At 43.0% G+C, this 20,422-nt stretch overlaps 1 protein-coding gene across 50 annotated transcripts in view; it reads right to left on the bottom strand.

Moving 5' to 3' along the window:
- The window catches only part of LOC144507913 (uncharacterized), a 157,630-nt gene extending 138,002 nt beyond the window's left edge, over positions 1-19,628 (bottom strand). For all 50 annotated transcript variants that reach the window (XM_078235407.1, XM_078235429.1, XM_078235420.1 and 47 more), the window contains exons 1-4: positions 19,530-19,628; positions 10,762-10,815; positions 1,142-1,216; positions 768-996 (exon numbers count right to left, since the gene is read on the bottom strand). In XM_078235407.1, coding sequence (XP_078091533.1) covers positions 768-996; positions 1,142-1,216; positions 10,762-10,815; positions 19,530-19,578 — 407 coding nt within the window. In that variant the 5' untranslated portion in view covers positions 19,579-19,628. The remainder of the gene's footprint in view (positions 1-767; positions 997-1,141; positions 1,217-10,761; positions 10,816-19,529) is intronic.
- Between the last annotated feature and the right edge of the window lie 794 nt (positions 19,629-20,422).

Raw genomic sequence — 20,422 nt, 5'->3', positions numbered from 1 at the left:
AAAATAATAATCAATGAAAACAAATTGAAACACCAAATATTGACATGCACACAGATTTTAACCATGTTAATATTTTATACAATAATATTGTATTTAACAATATTCAGATCTATGCTTATACTGAAATCCCTCCATTTGTACAAAGTTTATTTATTAGTCTCAAGTAGGCTTACATCAACACTGCAATGAAGTTACTATGAAAATCCCCGAATCTCCATACTCCAGAGCCTGTTCAGGTACACCTGGAGGGGATAATTTCGTAAGGCCAATGCACCTAACCAGCACATCTTTCAGGCTGTGGGAGGAAACCGGAGCACCCGGAGGAAACCCATGCAGACACGGGGAGAACATGCAGACTCCACACAGACAGTGACCCAAGCCGAGAATTGAACCTGGCTCCCTAGTGCTGTGAGGGAGCAGTGCTAACAACTGTGCCACTGTGCCGTAGTTAAATAGTGAATTGTGAATCTTCCTTATTCAAAACTTTCAATTAAGTTTCCCAAAGGAATCCGAATGTCAGGCTGCTGGAAGTGAAACAGGAGCTGACAGCCAAAGAACTGCTCAAAATTTGGAGACACATGAACCCTGGGTCTATTGAGAACACAGAGCCTGTTTTGGAGAAGGTTGGGCAGTGGGTGTGCTGGAATGTGGGAGCAGCAGAGAGTTCAGCCAATTTTGCCCCTGATAGGTGCCTTACAGAGATTAGATATTCCTCCAAAGATGGGTGTTGCAATTGCTAACAAAATCAATCAATAAACTCCACTTACACAGTGCCTTTAACCTGAATAGTTCCATTCACCACAATGATTATTGCACCTTCGATTTTCATGAAAATGTGTTCCAAATTGCCATTTGAGCCTCGGCGAATTTCCACATTAAAATCTTCTGCGTCACCTTGACATTGACGGCTAAGAATGTACTTGCAGTTAGATACAAAATAATAAAATTCATCCGTATATGTCCTGATAACTCCTTGTCCCCATGTGCTACAAGTCCCTAAAGAAATGTAAAGAAAGCAGTCCCTTCCATTATAACAGTTGTAAGAACATGATTATTTTGACACGTCTGTGGTGCCTTACAATTAAAGAGATGAAGTAATTGAATATTCAGATATCTTGGAATGAAACAAAAATATACTTACGAGGTCCTTCAATTGATGGAGCGGAAACATCTCTTGCATACTTAAAGTTTTGTCTGACAGTAGATCCCTCCGATTCTAGGAGAAAATATGTTTAAATTGGACTTAGTTCATATATAGGAGCTTGAAAACTTTTGCCATCTAAAAAAATTAAAGTTTTTAAAGTTTGAAGTTTATTTATTATTAGTCACAAGTTGGCTTACATTAATACTGCAATGAAGTTAGTGTAAAAATCCCCTAGTCACCACACTCCGGTGCCTGTTCGGGTACACTGAGGGAGAATTTAGCATGGCCAATGCACCTAACCAGCACATCTTTTGGACTGTAGGAGGAAACCGGAGCACCCGGAGGAAGCCCACGCAGACACTGGGAGAACGTGCGGACTCCACACAGACAGTGACCCAAGCCGGAATCGAACCCGGGTTCCTGGCAATGTAAGACATTATTATCCCTTCTACACAATACTCACCTGGCTTATAGCAGTTTCTTAAAATAATTACAATTATTATGATCTTGTATTTTAACCATACAGGAAACATTCGTTTACAGTCTTAACGTGGAATTTTGATGCGGAGCATAATGTTCCACATTTGATATCATTTAATATTGTCAACTGGGGACTACCTTTTGTCAAAATTAAAGATTTTCTACTGAAACTAACAGGAAAGGAGTCAACAGTCCAGATTCTGGACTCAGCGGTGAAACAACTCCAGGTCTCCTCACATCTCATCTTCAAGGAAACTGCCCACAATGAGCCAACAGGACTTTTGCTCTCTCAACCAGTAGATTAAATCTGGGACCAGTTTAAGAGGTTGCCCTGGCATGCAGCAGCAGCGATGTTAGCAAGCAGGTAAGCAGTCAGTCACACTGACAGTTTCAACACAAAACAGACCAAGAAGCTAAAAGTGCTTACAAATCCACAATTTGTAATATATATTAAAGTTTTTTTCAATATATAAAAGGTAAGAGAGAGGCAAAAATAGCCATTGTACCACTGGAAAATGAGGCTGGAGAAATAATAATAGGAAACAAAGCAATGGCAGAGGAACTGAATAGTTACTTTGCATCAGTCTTCACGGTAGAAGACACCAGTGGGATGCCAGAGCTCCAGGAGAATCAGGGGGCACAGGTGAGTGTAGTGGCCATCACTAAGGAGAAGGTTCTGGGAAAACTGAAAGGTCTGAAGGTGGATAAATCATCATGTGGAGATGCCGGCGTTGGACTGGGGTAAACACAGTAAGAGTTTTAACAACACCAGGTTAAAGTCCAACAGGTTTATTTGGTAGCAAATGTCATTAGCCAGGCATTGTAGCGAATGGCATTTGCTACCAAATAAACCTGTTGGACCTTAACCTGGTGTTGTTAAAACTCTTACGGTGGATAAATCACCAGGACTGGATGGATTACACCCAGGGTTCTAAAAGAGATAGCTGAGGAAATTGTGGAGGCATTGGTGGTGATCTTTCAGGAATCACTGGAGGCAGGGAGGGTACCAGAGGCCTGGAAAGTAGCTAATATAACACCGCTGTTTAAGGGAGGGAGGCAGCAGACGTAAAATTATAGGCCGGTTCGCCTAACTTCGGTCATTGTTCCAGAGGAGCAGATGGAGTGGTGATTCAAGTGAGGAGAGCGAGTAGGTAAGAGGTATTTTTAACTTACTCTTTTTTTCTGAGTTTTTTTTCTCTAAGGCAGCCGGGAGTGTAAAACCGGAAGTAGGCCCCAGTGAATTTTTTGAGTCGGAGCAAGGGAGGCAGCGAGTGGAACGCGAGACGGCGCAGGCACCTGACATCAGCCAGTAGTGCACGGAAGGTTTAAAAAACAGCCCGCTCTATCCAGCGGGCAGCATTGTGAGCGGGCGGCAGAGTGAGAGGGAGCAGAGTGAGACGGCTTTGGCTCAAACAGGCTTCGGCGTGAACAAGCAGAGGTGAGGGTAGGTTCCGGTAAGTTGTTTTTGTTTCTTCAGAGTAGAAAGAATGCCAGGCAGGATGTTGAAATGCTTCTCTTGCAGGATGTGGGAAGTCAGGGAGACCTCCGGTGTCCCTGACAATGACACTTGCAGGAGGTGCATGCAGCTGCAGCTCCTAACAAACCGCGTTAGGGAACTGGAGCAGGAGCTGGATGACCTCCGGATCATTCGGGAGAATGAGGAGTTTATAGATAGTAGCTTCAGGGAGGCAGTTATGTCAAAGGCACAGAGCACAGGTAATTGGGTTACCGTCAAGCAAGGGAAAGGGAAAGGGCAGGCAGAGCAGGGTTCCCCTGTGGCCATCCCCCTCCACAACAGGTATTCCGATTTGGATACTGTTGTGGGGATGCCTTACCTGGGGCAAGCTGCGGCAGCCAGATCTCTGGCACTGAGTCTGGTTCTGCAGCACAGAAGGGAGGGTGGAAGAAGAGGAGAGCGGTAGTGATAGGGGACTCGAGAGTCAGAGGTACAGACAGGAGGTTCTGTGGTTGTGACAGAGACTCCCGGATGGTTTGTTGCCTCCCGGGCGCCAGGGTCAGGGATGTCTCTGATCGCGTGCACAGCATTCTGAAGTGGGAGGGTGATCAGCCAGATGTCATGGTACACATCGGTACCAATGATGTAGGAAGGAAGAGTGAGGAGGTCCTGAAGAGTGAGTATAGAGAGCTTGGTAGGAAGTTAAAAAGCAGGACCCTGAGGGTAGTAATCTCAGGATTGCTACTTGTGCCACGTGCCAGTGAGGGTAAGAGTAGGATGCTTGGGCGGATGAACACGTGGCTGAGGAACTGGTGTAGGGGGCAGGGTTTCAGATTTCGAGATCATTGGGACCTCTTCTGGGGCAGGTGGGAGCTGTACACGAGAAACAAGTTACACCTGAACTACAAGGGGACCAATATACTTGCAGGGAGGTTTGCTAGTGTTATTGGGGAGGGTTTAAACTAGATTTGCAGGGGGATGGGAACCAGAGTGCCAGAGCAGATAGTGGAGCGGGGGTGAAAATAAATGATGTTAATAGTTCATGCAAAATCACAAATAGAAGGGTTGTGTGTGGTGGTAATAATCTTCTGAGGTGTGTCTATTTCAATGCCAGGAGTATTGTAGGGAAGGCAGACGAGCTGAGGGCGTGGATTGACACATGGAATTATGACATTATAGCCATTATTGAAACTTGGCTACAGGAGGGGCAGGACTGGCAGCTCAATGTTCCAGGTTTCCGATGTTTCAGACTTGATAGAGGCAGAGGGATGAAGGGTTGGAGGCGGGGGGGGGGGGGGGGGGGGGGGAGCGGGGGCGCGAAGGGTGGCATTGCTAGTCAGGGAAAATGTTACAGCAGTGCTCTCAGGCAGGACAGATTAGAGGTCTTGGCTACCGAGGCCATATGGGTGGAGCTGAGAAACAGGAAAGGTATGACCACATTAATGGGGTTGTATTAGAGACTACCCAATAGTCAGCGAAAATTGGAGGAGCAAATCTGCAGAGAGATAGCAGACAACTGCAGGAAACATAAAGTTGTGATAGTAGGGGATTTTAATTTTCCACATATAGATTGGGACTCCCATACTGTTAAAGGTCTAGATGGGTTAGAGTTTGTAAAATGTGTTCAGGAAAATTTTCTAATCAATATATAGAGGTACCGACTAGAGAGGATGCAATATTAGATCTCCTATTCGGAAACGAGTTAGGACAAGTGACGGAAGTGTGTGTAGGGGAACACTTTGGTTCCAGTGATCATAACGCCATTAGTTTCAACTTGATCATGGATAAAGATAGATCTGGTCCTCGGGTTGGGGTTCTAAACTGGAAAAAGGCCAAATTTGAAGAAATGAGAAAGGATCTAAAAAGCGTGGATTGGGACAGGCTGTTCTCTGGCAAGGATGTGATTTGGTAAGTGGGAGGCCTTCAAAGGAGAAATTTTGAGAGTGCAGAGCTTGTATGTTCCTGTCAGGATTAAAGGCAAAGTGAATAAGAATAAGGAACCTTGGTTCTCGAGGAATATTGGAACTCTGATAAAGAAGACGAGAGAGATGTATGACATGTATAGGCAACAGGGAGCAAATAAGATGCTTGAGGAGTATAAAAAGTGCAAGAAACTACTTAAGAAAGAAATCAGGATGGCTAAAAGACATGGGGTCGCTTTGGCAGACAAGGTGAAGGATAATCCTAAGAGCTTCTACAGGTATATTAAGAGCAAAAGGATAGTAAGGGATAAAATTGGTCCTCTTGAAGATCAGAGTGGTCGGCTATGTACGGAACCAAAAGAAATGGGGGAGATATTAAATGGGTTTTTTGTATCCATATTTACTAAGGAAACTGACCTGGAGTCTCTGGAAATAAGGCAAACAAGTAGGGAGGTCATGGAACCTATACAGATTAAAAGGGAGGAGGTGCTTGCTGTCTTGAGGCAAATCAGAGTAGATAAATCCCCAGGACCGGACAGGGTATTCCCTCGGACCTTGAAGGAGACTAGTGTTGAAATTGCAGGGGCCCTGGCAGATATATTTAAAATGTCGGTATCCACGGGTGAGGTGCCAGGTGATTGGAGGATCATTGTTATTTTAAAAAGGCTCAAAAAGTAATGCGGGAAATTATAGGCCGGTAAGTTTGACGTCAGTGGTAGGTAAATTATTGGAAGGAGTACTAAGAGATAGGATCTACAAATATTTGGATAGACAGGGACTTATTAGGGAGAGTCAGCATGGCTTTGTGCGTGGTAGGTCATGTTTAATCAATCTATTAGAGTTTTTCGAGGAGGTTACCAGGAAAGTGGATGAAGGGAAGGCGGTGGAGGTTGTCTACATGGACTTCAGTAAGGCCTTTGACAAGGTCCCGCATGGGAGGTTAGTTAGGAAGGTTCAGTCGCTAGGTATACATGGAGAGGTAGTAAATTGCTTTAGACATTGGCTCAATGGAAGAAGCCAGAGAGTGATAGTGGAGGATTGCTTCTCTGAGTGGAGTCTGTGACTAGTGGTGTGCCACAGGGATCAGTGCTGGGTCCATTGTTGTTTGTCATCTATATCAATGATCTGGATGATAATGTGGTAAATTGGATCAGCAAATTTGCTGATGATACAAAGATTGGAGGTGTAGTGGATAGTGAAGAAGGTTTTCAAAATTTGCAGAGGGATTTGGACCAGCTAGAAAAATGGCAGATGGAGTTTAATGCAGACAAGTGTGAGGTATTGCACTTTGGAAAGACAAACCAAGGTAGAACATACAAGGTAAATGGTAGGACACTGAAGAGTGCAGTAGAACAGAGGGATCTGGGAATACAGATACATAATTCCCTAAAAGTGGTGTCACAGGTAGATAGGGTCGTAAAGAGTGCTTTTGGTACATTGGCCTTTATAAATCAAAGTATTGAGTATAAGAGTTGGAATGTTATGGTGAGGTTGTATAAGACATTGGTGAGGCCGAATTTAGAGTATTGTGTGCAGTTTGGGTCACCTAATTACAGGAAGGATATTAATAAGGTTGAAAGAGTGCAGAGAAGGTTTACAAGGATGTTGCCGGGACTTGAGAAACTGAGTTACAGAGAAAGGTTGAATAGGTTAGGACTTTATTCCCTGGAGCGTAGAAGAATGAGGGGAGATTTGATAGAGGCGTATAAAATTATGATGGGTATAGATAGAGTGAATGCAAGCAGGCTTTTTCCACTGAGGTTAGGGGAGAAAATAACTAGAGGACATAGGTTAAGGGTGAGGGGGGAAAAGTTTAAAGGGAATATTAGGGGGGGGGGCTTCTTCACAGAGAATGGTGGGAATGTGGAGTGAGCTGCCAGATGAAGTGGTGAATGCGGGCTCACTTTTAACATTTAAGAAAAACTTGGACAGGTACATGGATGAGAGGAGTGTGGAGGTATATGGTCCAGGTGCAGGTCAGTGGGACTAGGCAGAAAAATGGTTCGGCACAGCCAAGAAGGGCCAAAAGGCCTGTTTCTGTGCTGTAATGTTCTATGGTTCTATGGTTCTATTGGCAAGATTTTAGAGTCCATTATTAAAAATGAGATCGCAGAATACTTGGAAGTGCAAGATAAAGTAGGGCTGAGTCAGCACGACTTTGTCAAGGCGAGGTCATGTCTGACAAATCTGTTAGAGTTCTTTGAGGAGGTAACAAGGAAGTTAGATAAAGGAGAACCAGTGGACATGATTTATTTAGATTTCCAGAAGGGCTTTGACAAGGTGCTGCATAGGAGGTTGTTAAATAAATTAAGAGCCCATGATGTTAAGGGTAAGATCCTGGCATGGATTGAGGATTGGTTGACTGGCAGAAGGCAGAGAGGGGGATAAAGGGGTCTTTCTCAGGATGGCAGCCAGTGATGAGTGGTGTGCCTCAGGGATCAGTGCTGAGACCACAACTTTTCACAATGTACATTATCGGTTTAGAGGAAGAAACTGAAGGCACTGTTGCTGAGTTTGCAGATGATACAAAGATATGTAGAGGGACAGGTAGTACTGAGGAAGCAGGTGGGCTGCAGAAGGACTTGGACAGGTTAGGAGAGTGGGCAAAGAAGTGGCAGATGGAATACAATGTGGAAAAGCGTGGGGTTATGCACTTTGGAAGGAGGAATGGAGGCATAGACTATTTTCTAAACGGGAAAATGCTTAGGAAATCAGAAACACAAAGGGACTTGGGAGTCATTGTTTAAGATTCTCTTAAGGTTAACGTGCAGGTTCAGTCGGCAGTTAGGAAGGCAAATGAAATGTTACCATTCATATCGAGAGGGCTGGAATACAAGAGCAGGGACGTACTTCTGGGGCTGTACAAGGCTCTGCTGAGACACCATTTGGAGTATTGTGAGCAGTTTTGGGCCCCATATCTAAGGAAGGATGTGCTGGCCTTGGAAAGGGTCCACTGGAGGTTCACAAGAATGATCCCTGGAATGAAGAGCTTGTCGTATGAGAAACAGTTGAAGACTCTGGGTCTGTATTCGAAGTTTAGAAGGATGTCGGGGGATCTTATACTGCGAGGCCTGGATAGAGTGGGCGTGGAGAGGATGTTTCCACCAGTAGGAAAAACTAGAACCAGAGGGCACAACCTCAGGCTAAAGGGACGATCCTTTAAAACAGAAATGAGAAGGAATTTCTTCAGCCAGGGTGTGTTGAATCTGTGGAACTCTTTGCCGCAGAAGGCTGTGGAGACCAGGTCATTGAGTGTCTTTAAGACAGAGAAAGATAGGTTCTTGATTAATAAGGGGGTCAGGGGTCATGGGGAAAAGGCAGGAAAATGGGGATGAGAAAAATATCAGCCATGATTGAATGGCGGAGCAGACTTGATGGGCTGAGAGGCCTAATTCTGTTCCTATGTCTTATGGTCTTATCTTTCACTTTTCATTTAATTTCTCAGGTAGGAAAGTAAACATTTAATTGGATGAGGACAGTCATTAAACAAAAGATAAACAGGAAATAAGGTCCTGAAAAATGTGAACTCTTTTTATCATTTTGAGCAAGTTTGACGTTCCATAAATATTAGTATCTCAGGGCCAGTTGAGTGTGTGTGGTAGTAATTATGAAGTTAGTACAGTCAAAAAGCCAGCTACGTCTCATTGAAAAAAGGTAGAACTTTTTGCAGGGATACAAGTGCAAGTTCTATTGCTTTCCATTGATTGCAGTCACAGAGTGCCTCAGCAACACACCCTCTGGAGGAATGTCAAATAACTTTTGGATTTCCTCACTATTCTGCACATTTTGCCAACTCATGAAGCTGCTGTCAAACAGCAAAGGCTGAGAGTTTCCTCATCAACTTTATCACAAAATCTGGGCCTTAATAGCTTTTAGCTACACATTTCCTTGCTTCGTGTGAAGTACAACTTTAGTATTGATTGCTTGTACCATATTGATGTCCTGGGCGACATTGTCTCAAAGCACAGTGTTAGCTTTCCCTTATACGATGACAAACACCCAGCCTTACCTCAAGCTCCTCTCACAACTCCCCCATTGCTGCCAAACTATCAGGCTGCTTATCTGATATGCAGTATTGGCTGGACAAATATTTCCACCACTTAAACACCAGGAAAATTAAGTCATAATTTTCTATCTCTGCTCCAAACTCCATTTCATAGTTACCAATTGAATCTCTCTCCCTGGCAAAAGTGAGACTTAACTAGATTGCTCTCAATCTTTGTTTTATACTTAACGCCTATATTTTAAGCTCTGCCTTTAGAACATTCTAAACTCTGCTGCCCATGTTTTAGCTCACAACAAGTCTATTCCTCTGCCTTTGTGCTGCTCATTGACTTATACTGGCTCCGGTAAAGCCTTGATTTTCAGATTTTCATCTTGTTTTCGACTGCCTCCCAAGGCTTCACCTCCCTCTATCGCAGTAATCTCCTCCAGCCCCACAAGCCTCCAATGCCCATCTAATTCTGATTTCAATCACTTCATCGCGGATGGCTGTGCAGTCAGCTGCCTAGGCCTCTAAAATATCTTGGGATGTTTGATTGCATTAAAGATTTAATATAATAGGTTATTGTTTAATATCCTGATGCTTTGTTTTAATGTGCTTGTTACGATATAAGGAAGGAAATATATTACACTTATTAAATTTAAAATGAGTACTCTAATCATGTAGGAAAATACAAACTGAACTCTGTCATATGTATGTGTGTGTGTGTGTGTGTTCCCCCTTATTCACTTTGAATGTGGGATGAGGGAGGCACCATGGTTAACACTGCTGCCTTGTAGCACCAGGGACTCGGGTTCAATTCCAGCCTTGGGTGACTGTCTGTGTGGAGATTGCACATTCTCTCCATTTCTGCGTGGGTTTCCTCCGGGTGCTCCAGTTTCCTCCCACCGTTCAAGTATAGAAACATAGAAGATAGGAGCAGGAGGAGGCCATTTGGCCCTTTGATCCTGCTCCGCCATTTATTATGATCATTGTTGATCATCCAATTCAATAGCCTAATCCTGCTTTCTCCCAATTCGCCCCAAGTGCTATATCCAGCCGCCTCTTGAATACATTCAATGTTTTAGCATCAACTACTTCCTGTGGTAATGAATTCCACAGGCTCACCACTCTTTGGGTGAAGAAATGTCTCCTCACCTCACACCAGACTGTGACCTCTGGTTCTGGACATCCCACCATTGGGAATATCCTCCCTGCATCCACGCTGTCTAGTCCTGTTAGAATGTTATATGTCTCTATGAGATCCCCTCATAGATCATTCGCCTGAAGATAGATTGGCCATGCAGAATTGCCCCTCAGTGTCCAAAGATGTGTAGGTTAGGTGATTTAAACATGGTAAATGCGCAGCATTACAGGGATAGGGAAGAGGGGAGGGCCTGGGTGGGGTGTTCTTTCGGTGAGTCAGTGCAGACTGGATGGGCTGGATGACCTCTGTCTGCGCTGTAGGGACTCTATGGTTCGACAGTAGTGCTTCTCTTTGTTTGGCAGTTATATCTGTTCAGAGTGTTGAGAAATATCACTGGTCCTGTTTTCAATCATTGAGGTAAGACAGTGGACAGAAAAAAAAAACGATCTCGTGAGATGAGCTAAGATGGGTTATACATGTTGGTTCACAATGGTGAAATCTAAGAAAAAGCTCAAATCCTCCGAATGTTCAGTGTGGCACACTTTCGCTATGAGATCCTATAGCTCCCAGTGGACATTATTAGCTTTATCGATGCAGTGTTCTATTTCAGCATTCTAAATGTTAACTTACCATAGTTGTCTATTAAGTACGCCCGTTTAATCCGTTGGTGGGCAAAGGCATCGTCTGTGTTAAAGAAAGATTCGTTTTACTCAAATGATTGAACACATTCAAAATTCTTACATTTAGAACAGAAAGACAACTTTTTATATTTTCCACAGAGATAAAGGATTTGATGCTGAAGTGCCAACCAAATCTTGCTGTCAGGGAATTTTGTTGAACTAAATATGTAAAGGCCTAATAAGGGCTATTTCACCAGGGGCATTCCCTTTGTGGGATCCTAGTCTCCGCAGGACCACCAGTTTCAACATTGAGTAGCCTTCTAGTTTTATGGCAATAGGACATGCTCTCTGAATCTTCCAACGTAATGTTGAGAACATTGAAGCCATCAAAAAAAATCTTATGGGATATCTTGCTCACTAACACTCCTCCATTGACATAATTTCATAGAATCATAGAAAACCCTACAGTGCAGAAGCAGGCCATTCAGCCCATCGAGTCTGCTCTCACTGTCCAGCAGAGCATCCCATCCAGACCCTAACCCTGTAACCCCACCAATCCCCCTAATCTGGAACACTAAGGGCAATTGAGCACGGCCAATAACCCAACCTGCACATGTTTGAACTGTGGGAGGAAACTGGAGCATCTGGAGAAAACCCATGCAGACACGGGGTGAATGTACAAACTCCACACAGACAGCCACCTGAGGCCCGAATTGATCCCGGGTCTCTGGCACTCTAAGGCAGCAGTGCTAACCAGTGTGTCACCATGCTACCCTTAATTTGCCCACAAGGAACCTGTATTGGAACTGAAGAAGCAGGTCGCTGTTACATCAAAGGCTTTGATCTACTGTGATAAAAATATAAAATTTGGATGGGAGGCCCACTGCATGTTGGTGACATGATTTTTCACCTGATGTCAGGCCATCTGGCCAATCGGTAAAACTCTGCCACTTGTGTTTCTTTTCCTGTTTGTCATTAAACAATTAAACATGAAAGATTGGCTACATTATAAATAAATGCACATCTAAAGTGAATGTTACAATGAATCTATCAAACAAGGGAGTAGCATATTCAAAAACTCCATCAGCTCCATGTCATTCAGAGATGTGGGAGTTTATTGTAAAGCTTTGGCACAGTCATCTAACAGCCACTTGGACAGGAATATTCAGTGATAGGGAATCACTACTCACTGGAGATTTGATCCATGTTTGTGACAATTTTTTTTAAGGCTCATAAAGAGAATTAATTCCAGGAACCTATTGCAAGGAGCAGTCGCTTCAGGCCTGTCAAGACGAGAGATGTTTTGGGGGAATGATCCATGAAAACTGTAATGCTACCGGGCAAACTTTGCCTTGGCATAAAATTCATATATATTCACTTAAATTTCCGTGCTGCTATTTTAATGGTGACATTAATCTGAAATGGGTTACAATAGCATTTTGTTTAATAAATTGAAAGTGTAATATTGAGACCATAGAATATAACTAAATTAATTATTTATTTTAAGCAGTGTCTAGTACCTGATCTTTGTAGCAATTACCTAAAGGCAACTACATAAAGAGAACTATTTGTTAAAACTGTGACAACCCCAAAAGGTGACACCCGGGTATGACTTAATTGAGAGACTTCATTATGAGGAGTGCAGAGACTATCCTGAAGCCCCTTTACAATGGAGTTCATTATGACTATTCCTTTCCACTCGTTTGAAAATGCTTCACAGGAGACCTCCTTCAGGAGGCAATGGTTTATTCAAAGTACATCATGTGTCCCATTGCGACGGACCTCAAATACCCACAAAAACCAAAAGGCAGGGATATGCCGCAGTACTGGAGTTCATATCACAATGTGCTTTCCCTGTGTAAGTATATGTTTACAGTGGCAGTAGGTACCCTGGAATGACACATTTGGCCTCATGTTCTTGCGGTGAACTTACACCATAACTTGCCGATGAGCTGATTGATTCTGATAAGCTGGGAGAAGTTGTGGTACATATGGACATAATGCTCGTTTTAGGGTTAATTTGTTTGATGAGTATATACTGAAACATGAGTACAGGTCCCACCTTCAGAGAATTGTTTTCCAGACTAACTGTAAATCATTAATAGTTGCAATTCAAGCTTGACATCCAAATATTAATACAACAATAACACCTGCCAGAAAAGAAAAATCAAAACTCGCAACTCTTGTCAATTGCCCATTTCATTACTTAAATTGAGGTTTCAGATTTCAATGCAGCTCCTGGAACAAGTTAGTAAAGTAGTTATTGTGAAACATTCCTTTAATCTCGTGATATGTTCAGTTTATTAGAAATGAAGTTTGCCCTTCAGTGGTAGAACTGATGTGTGCGACTCCCAGAGCACTGCAGCCTTCACTTGTCCATGCAAAGGTATGTTTACATTGTTACCTATGATTTAGGATAACCCACTGAGTAAGTGAATGCTGTCGTGATCTTGAACCCTGTAGCTCTGCCTCTGTAAACCAACAGGTTTATTTGGTAGCAAAAGTCACACAAGCTTTCGGAGTTTCGGACTTTAACCTGGTGTTGTTAAACTTCTTACTGTGTTTACCCCAGTCCAACGCCGGCATCTCCACACTCCGAAAGCTTGTGTGGCTTTTGCTACCAAATAAACCTGTTGGACTTTAACCTGGTGTTGTTAAACTTCTTACTGTGTTTACCCCAGTCCAACGCCGGCATCTCCACATCATCTGTAAACCAACCAGTGCAAACCTGTAATGGTCTGAAGTGACACACACGATCAAAACAGGGTTAATTCAGCAAATTTCTCAATGCCCTTGATTGTGATACAGGGGCGGAGCTCCTATCTCAGAAATTATTGACAAGTTATAACAGTGTAAAACAGAACATAGGTTCGTGAGGAAAAGATATACTGAGAGTTGTGCTTCACCACAAATTGCTGGACTTAGCTGTTAGCCATACAAAACCTGGACATGGCTGTCCACCAACCATGCATATCAAGAAATTATGGATTGGCTCCATAACTAGCAACTTAAATGGTGTAGACTGGAGTAGGGGGGCGGGGGGGGGGGGGAAGAATCTTACAAAAAACATTCTAAGTGCCGAGCAAGCATGAAATTGGGAGAGAAACGCGCCCTTTTTTTGTGCAATCGTACAGCATTTTTTTAAAAAGGGCCCCAAATGCGATCTTCGCCGGCAGGGGAAGTGGGTGAGTGTATTCATGCCAGGAAGCCGGCTGCTGAGCTCTCGGAGCACCATTGCACAGGTACCCTGATTTCCCAGCACAGTCACTCTCCTCCACCCCCCTGCCATCGCGTCAAAGACTCACTAATTATATAAGCTTATGAATATTGAAACCCGGCTTCACGTCCTTTTAGGGTGCCAGGCGGATTTTGCCAGCAGAGCAGGGCCAGTAACATCGCAAGAGGTGAAAAACTGGGCGCGCGCAAACCTGATTTTTTTGCCTCTTACCTGCTCACCACACTGATTGCTCACCTGTCTATCCCCATACCCCTGAACACCTGATTACCTCCCTGTGATCACCTAACCCCCTCCGACTCTTCCTCCCTTAACCACCAGACTATCCCCCCCCAGTCCCCGTCTGCCCCATCTTTGAAGCACCCCTTACTACCTGACTACACCACAAACCATCCTACCCACACCCATTCCACCCTACCTACTCCCTTGACCTATACTACCAACACACCTTATCCCCTCGCTCGCTTATCTTTTACACTTACCTGCCCTCCTGTCAAAATGGCAGGGGCATTTACATTTAATGGTATACAGTATGCCATACAAAAGTGACACGTCTTCATTCACTCTGGCAATCCTGCCGTAGACTGAAGGACTCCAGGAGCAGCCATGCTCCACATTTCTCACCAGGCCCGGGTTGGAGGTCCAGGCAGGAAATGTGCAGCTTCAGACTAAAGTAGGAAAATAGGAGTGCAGTGGCAATCTGATGATTAAAGTGCAAAGTTTATTTATTAGTGTCACTCGTAGGTTAATGCCATATCACGAAAGGTTGGGACCAATATGATCTGAAGGGCATTGACGGGAGAAGGGCAATCAAATTCAGAGCTCATCACTAGATGCCATTGCTGCAGCGATTTTTCAGCCATCATTATTAATATTTAACCCCACTGGGTGCAGAACTCTTCGACATAGCCAAATGCAGGAAATGATAACGACGTACATAATATTAGAATTCTGCACCATAATAATGACATATGATTTTGATAAACCATTGCAAGGTGTGGGGTTTCCCTAGCTGCTCGCATCTCCGTCAAAGGACAATAGAAAATTGGAGAATTAAATATTAGCTTAGCTGACCTCGATGTACAAATAATTTTTTATTGGCCTAAATTGTTATGACGATATGCAAAGGTTAATTAAAACAAACTGCAAACCATTCTGGCCAGGGTTTTCCATTCCTGCACTCTTGTGAGTTTGGCGTACATGGAGGGAACACTTGACTGTGGATTACAGATTCAAAAGATAATTCAGAGATAATGAATGGAAATGAAGGAACACATGCAGTGCTTCACTCCTCTGGTCGTTTTCTTTACTGTGGGAGTTGCTTGGCCTTACCGGTTGAGAAATGTGACCCACCTACCGAACTAAGAAGATAATACTTGTGCAACAATTTGAAGAATGTGTTTTGCCTACTCTTATCCTAGATAGTGTTGCTCCTGTAAGTTCTGACTCTGATTAATGAGACTTGGAAAGGAATGAAAGGCAATCTGTGTTGGTACACAAATCAATACTTCCGAAAATCCATTTATTCTCTAAACTCATAGAATGCTTCAGGACATGGTGCAACCAGGCTGAAAACATTTTGACACAAAGTTTAGTTAGATTATCCTGACCTTGGAAGAACTTTTGTGACCAATATGGAGTGTCCGTCAAATCAAAGTATTGCAATGGGGAAGCATTGACCAGACCATTTATAAATCTCAACCTCTTAAAATGAAACCTGCATTCTAATCTCTTTCCATTGAGCTTGTGCAACATGCTGTCCACAAAGTGGACAGATGTTTTGTACCTAAACTTTTTACTGTCGATATTAAAATCCTTTTAAGTAGGAAAAGCAGTGGCACAATGGTTTTGTCACTGGACTTGTAATCCAGAAACCCTGGGACAATCCTTTGAAGAGGGAAGATTTCTAGCCCTTGGTGGTTACCTCTCCATTCCCTCCCTCCCTCCAAAGTAATTTGTGCTTAATTACCACCCTCCCACTCCCATTGCAAGCCTCAGTTGCCCATCACCCAACTTTGCTACTACTCTCATTCATACTATGCTCATTACTACCTCCACCTCTTCCCCTTTGAACTGGTCATCTGACCCTCCCTGACCCTACCCTCAAACAAGTGAGGAGACCATCACGCTTCTGCGTTCTGGCATCCTCCCTCCCCACCTCCGTCACTGTCCATTTTCCCTCAACTAAATTTCATAGCACTCAAAACTCTATCATGGAATCCCTACAATGCAAAAGGAGACCATTCTTCACACCCATGCCCTCTCCCTGTATCGCCACTAAATCGCCTCACCTACACATCTTGGGATGCTAAGGGGCAATTTAGCATGACCAATCCACCTAACCTGCATATATTTGAACTGAGAGGGGAAACCGGAGCACCCGGAGGAAACCCACACAAGCACAGGGAGACATGTAAACTCCACACAGACGTGCACCCAAGACTGGAATCGAACCTGGGTCCCTGGCACTGTGAGACAGCAATGCTAACCACTGTGCTGCCCTTATATCCCAATAAAAATTTTGAAATTGCTCTCCTTGTTGTCTTAAAAAAGAAATGCAAAGTATCTGAGTAAAAACCTGCTGGAAGCTAAAACAAAATGTCAGCAATTCAGGAGCTAAATGAGAAAAACGTGAGGAATTGGCTAAGCTGCACCTATTCAATCTGCACAATCTTTATTCAGCTAAAATATCAGTCCAGGTTTTTATTTTTGCACGAGACTGAGGTCTCCAGGGAAATTTAAAGGAACAATGACATTTTTAAAAAATCCTATTGACAAATTAGCCGTCATCTTACAGTGAAATTTGTAACTTTTAATTTGGAGAAGATGGTTGGACAGAATTGTTATCTCCAGATTATAAATACCCTGAACATTTTGCAGTTCAATGTGTTTTATTTCACACTATCTTATTCACTCTGCTTCTAAAGATGCAATTTTTTAAAAAAACTACAGAATAAAGAAATAGTCAGCAAATACATTAATTATTTATATTTGATTTATTGTCACATGTCTTGGTATACAGTGAAAAGTATTGTTCCTTGCACACTATATAGGCAAAGCGTACCGTTCATAGAGAAGGAAAGGAGAGAGTGCAGAATGTAGTGTTACAGTCGTAGTTAGGGTGTAGAGAAAGGTCAACTTAATGCAAGGTAGGTCCATTCAAAAGTCTGACGGCAGCAGGGAAGAAGCTGTCCTCGAGTCGGTCGGTATGTGTCAAATATCTGATCAATGCAATGATATCTGGGGCAGGATTTTCCAGCCACTCTTATCCCAAAAACCCAAAAGTCCCGCCAGAGGTCAACGGAACTTTGCATAGTCCATGTCCAGCCCGCTACGATTCCCATGGTGAGCAGGATGGGAAAACTGCCCCCCAGCATCCCCCCCCCCCACTGGTCTCAGTCTTAACATTCTACCTGTCACCAGAGTTAGCCACAGCACCATAGAAGAATCAGCCAGGCTGAGGGTTCACGATTGCTTTTGAACATCCCACCTAGACGTTGCATGTAACTGTTGTGCGTTTAAATATAAATAAATTCAAAGAAACGGGTTGAACTCTGCTGTTTCCCACAGTTGGTCAGCTTGCTCACACACAGTGCCTGGCCTCCCTCATGATGACCCTCATATTAACATATCAGAGGATGTCACTGTACCAAGTTAAAACTTGGCCTCAGGAGCCAAGCAAAGAACTGAAATCTTAATATATTGTCTCAATTCATGTCATTACTATGAATTTGAGTTCCTCAACTTTGAAACCACTGATGTTCCTACCTTTTTTTAAAAATTACGGACTTCCCAATCAATAAAACTATTTTCATAATGACAACAAAGCAGGTAGAATTCCCACAGTGCTCCCCCAAACTCCCCCTGAAACTACTAGGAAAGAATGACAAATGCCCGTCTGGCATTTTTCTGCCGCTGAATTTGAAAACTGACCATCGATTCATTCATGGGACATGGGCATTGCTGGCTGGTCAGCTTTTATTGTCTATCCCTAGTTGCCCTGGGAGGACAGTTGAAAGTCAACCTCATTGCTGTGGCTCTAGAGTCACATGTCGGCCAAACCAGGTAAGGATGGCAGATTTCCTTCCCTAAAAAGGATATTCGTTACCCAGATAGGTTTTTCTGACAATTGTTTCATGGTCATCAGTAGATTCTTAATTCCAGATTTTTTTTATTGAATTCAAATTCTGCTGCCTGTCATGGCGGGATTCGAACCCGAGTCCCCAGAACATTAGTTGAGTTTCTCGATGAAAATTCTGGGGATAATACTACTAGGCCATTGCCTCCCCGCATTTTGAAGTAATTTGACTTTTTTTATTCCTTCACGGGGCATGGGCATCACTGGTCGGGCCAGCATTTATTGCCCATCCCTAATTGCACTTGAATTGAGAGGCTTGCTCAGTTTGCTCTGCATTGGATGTCACATGTAGGCTAGACTAGGTCAGGGCAGCACTTCCCCTTCTCTAAAAAGTGAGGGTAGAGAGGGATTGTTTACTAATCTCCCAGCAGTGCCAAGTAGCTGGAAACCCAGGACCAGATAGCTGTTAAGTTGCCAAAAGTAGCATTTGTACCTCCTTCCCCCAAAGACATTTGCTAATCTCTCCTTGCAGTTTCAGTGACAATTCGGGAAAACACTGTAGGAACTCAAATAAAAAACAGAAAATGCTGGAGAAACTCAGCTGATTTGACAGCATCGGTGGAGAGAGAATAGAGCCAGCGTTTCGAGTCTGGATGACTCTGATGATGGGTCAGCCTGACACGAAACGTTGGCTCTGTTCTGTCTCCACAGGTGCTAACGTTTCGAGTCTGGATGACTCGGACGCTGGGTCATCGTGACTCGAAACATTGACTCCGTTCTCTCTCCACAGATGCTGTCAGATCAGCTGAGTTTCTCCAGCACCTTTGTTTTTGTTTCAGATTCCAGAATCCGCAGTATTTTGCTTTATTACTGTGGAACCTCTACCTGCTTTGCTGTTATTTTAAAAGTTGTTTTATTGATTGGCCAATCTATCATTTTAAAAAAAAGTAGCATCAGTGGCCTCAAAAAGTTGAGGGACTCAAATTCATTGCAATGACATGAAACAAACCACTTCTTCAAAACCCTTTTGTTGTCAAACCTATTTTATGTCCTTTATGACAACTTCAATTTGAAGCAAAAACATTTCTGATAATTTGATGCGTTCACGTTATGCAGAATGCAGCCAGTTTTAATTTTGATAAATTATATCGGCTCGCAGTCGTATGGCAGCAATTTTGTGAACATAGTTATCACCCTTAGACAACAACTTACAGACAATAGGTCCTCAGTTTGCATGTTTTGATGTGGAAATTTGTATGATAAATGAAAATCCAGTCAACAGTCAAACATTATTTAATTATTTGCTTAAAGTGCGTTTAACTAAATTCTTGGAAAGTGGCTTCTAGTTTTATAATATTTTAAGTTGTTTGCCATATACATGTATATTTAATCAAGCAATGATTATCAATATAAACATGCTTACTTTCTCTAATGATTGAAATGCAATACATAGATAAAATCTTACCTTTCAAAAGGGACAATGCCCAGAGGATTAGAAATATGGAATATTTCATTGGAATTGTTTGGGGATTAGAAGGATTACAACCTCACTGAGTACTGCTGACTACTGGATGTTCAATTTCACAACTGTTTTATACCGTACCTCTGTCTGGTGACATCAGAATGGTATGAGGAAATTAATGTCTACAGGTAATTTTTAAATCAACAGCTATTTTAACCATTTCAGAACATAAAGAATTTTAAAGTGCAGGTATCCCTCCCATAAACTGGTGCATGATTGTGAATTCATGGATTTTGAGGATCTATGGCTATTGAGGTGACAGGATAATACAGCAGTAGGAGTGAATGAATGGATTTGGTAAAGGGGCTTAGATTTAAGATCCTTGCATTAGAGTAAAATCATATGCCAGTCACATGCTTATACTGCAAGCTCCTGTCATCAGTAGAACTTGACTACAAGGCTGTTTGAAGAACAGACAATTGAAGCTAGCTAGATTACAGACAGGCTTTGAAGTGAAGGTTTAATAATAAACCTACATAGGCAGGATTGGAATTTTAAAATGATGTTCTGCATTTTGAATAATTGTGTAAGTAGTCTGCATCTTTGACTTGGAGCTAAGGGTTGTACTAGAAAGTTGCCTCTGTGGTTGCTGTGTTAGAGAGCTGCGTTAGAGCTTTGTTAGTGCGGTATCACAAGAGGGCGCTCCTCCAGAGGCGTCTCTGAGATTGTTCCCTCCATACTTGAATCATGCATAAACTATTGTAACATGTCCCCGAGTCTCCCCAAGGTTATTTGGAAGACGTCCATTGCAATACACCCAATAAGGGAATACAGACACTGTGGCCGGAATGCTATGGCCATTCTCACCCAACCTGCTGAAGTGAACAGAGATTTGG

Source organism: Mustelus asterias, chromosome 19, assembly GCF_964213995.1.
Source record: "Mustelus asterias chromosome 19, sMusAst1.hap1.1, whole genome shotgun sequence".
Classification (NCBI taxonomy): domain Eukaryota; kingdom Metazoa; phylum Chordata; class Chondrichthyes; order Carcharhiniformes; family Triakidae; genus Mustelus; species Mustelus asterias.
Note: the sequence above shows the minus strand (reverse complement) of the source record. Positions and strands in the feature narration are given on the sequence as shown.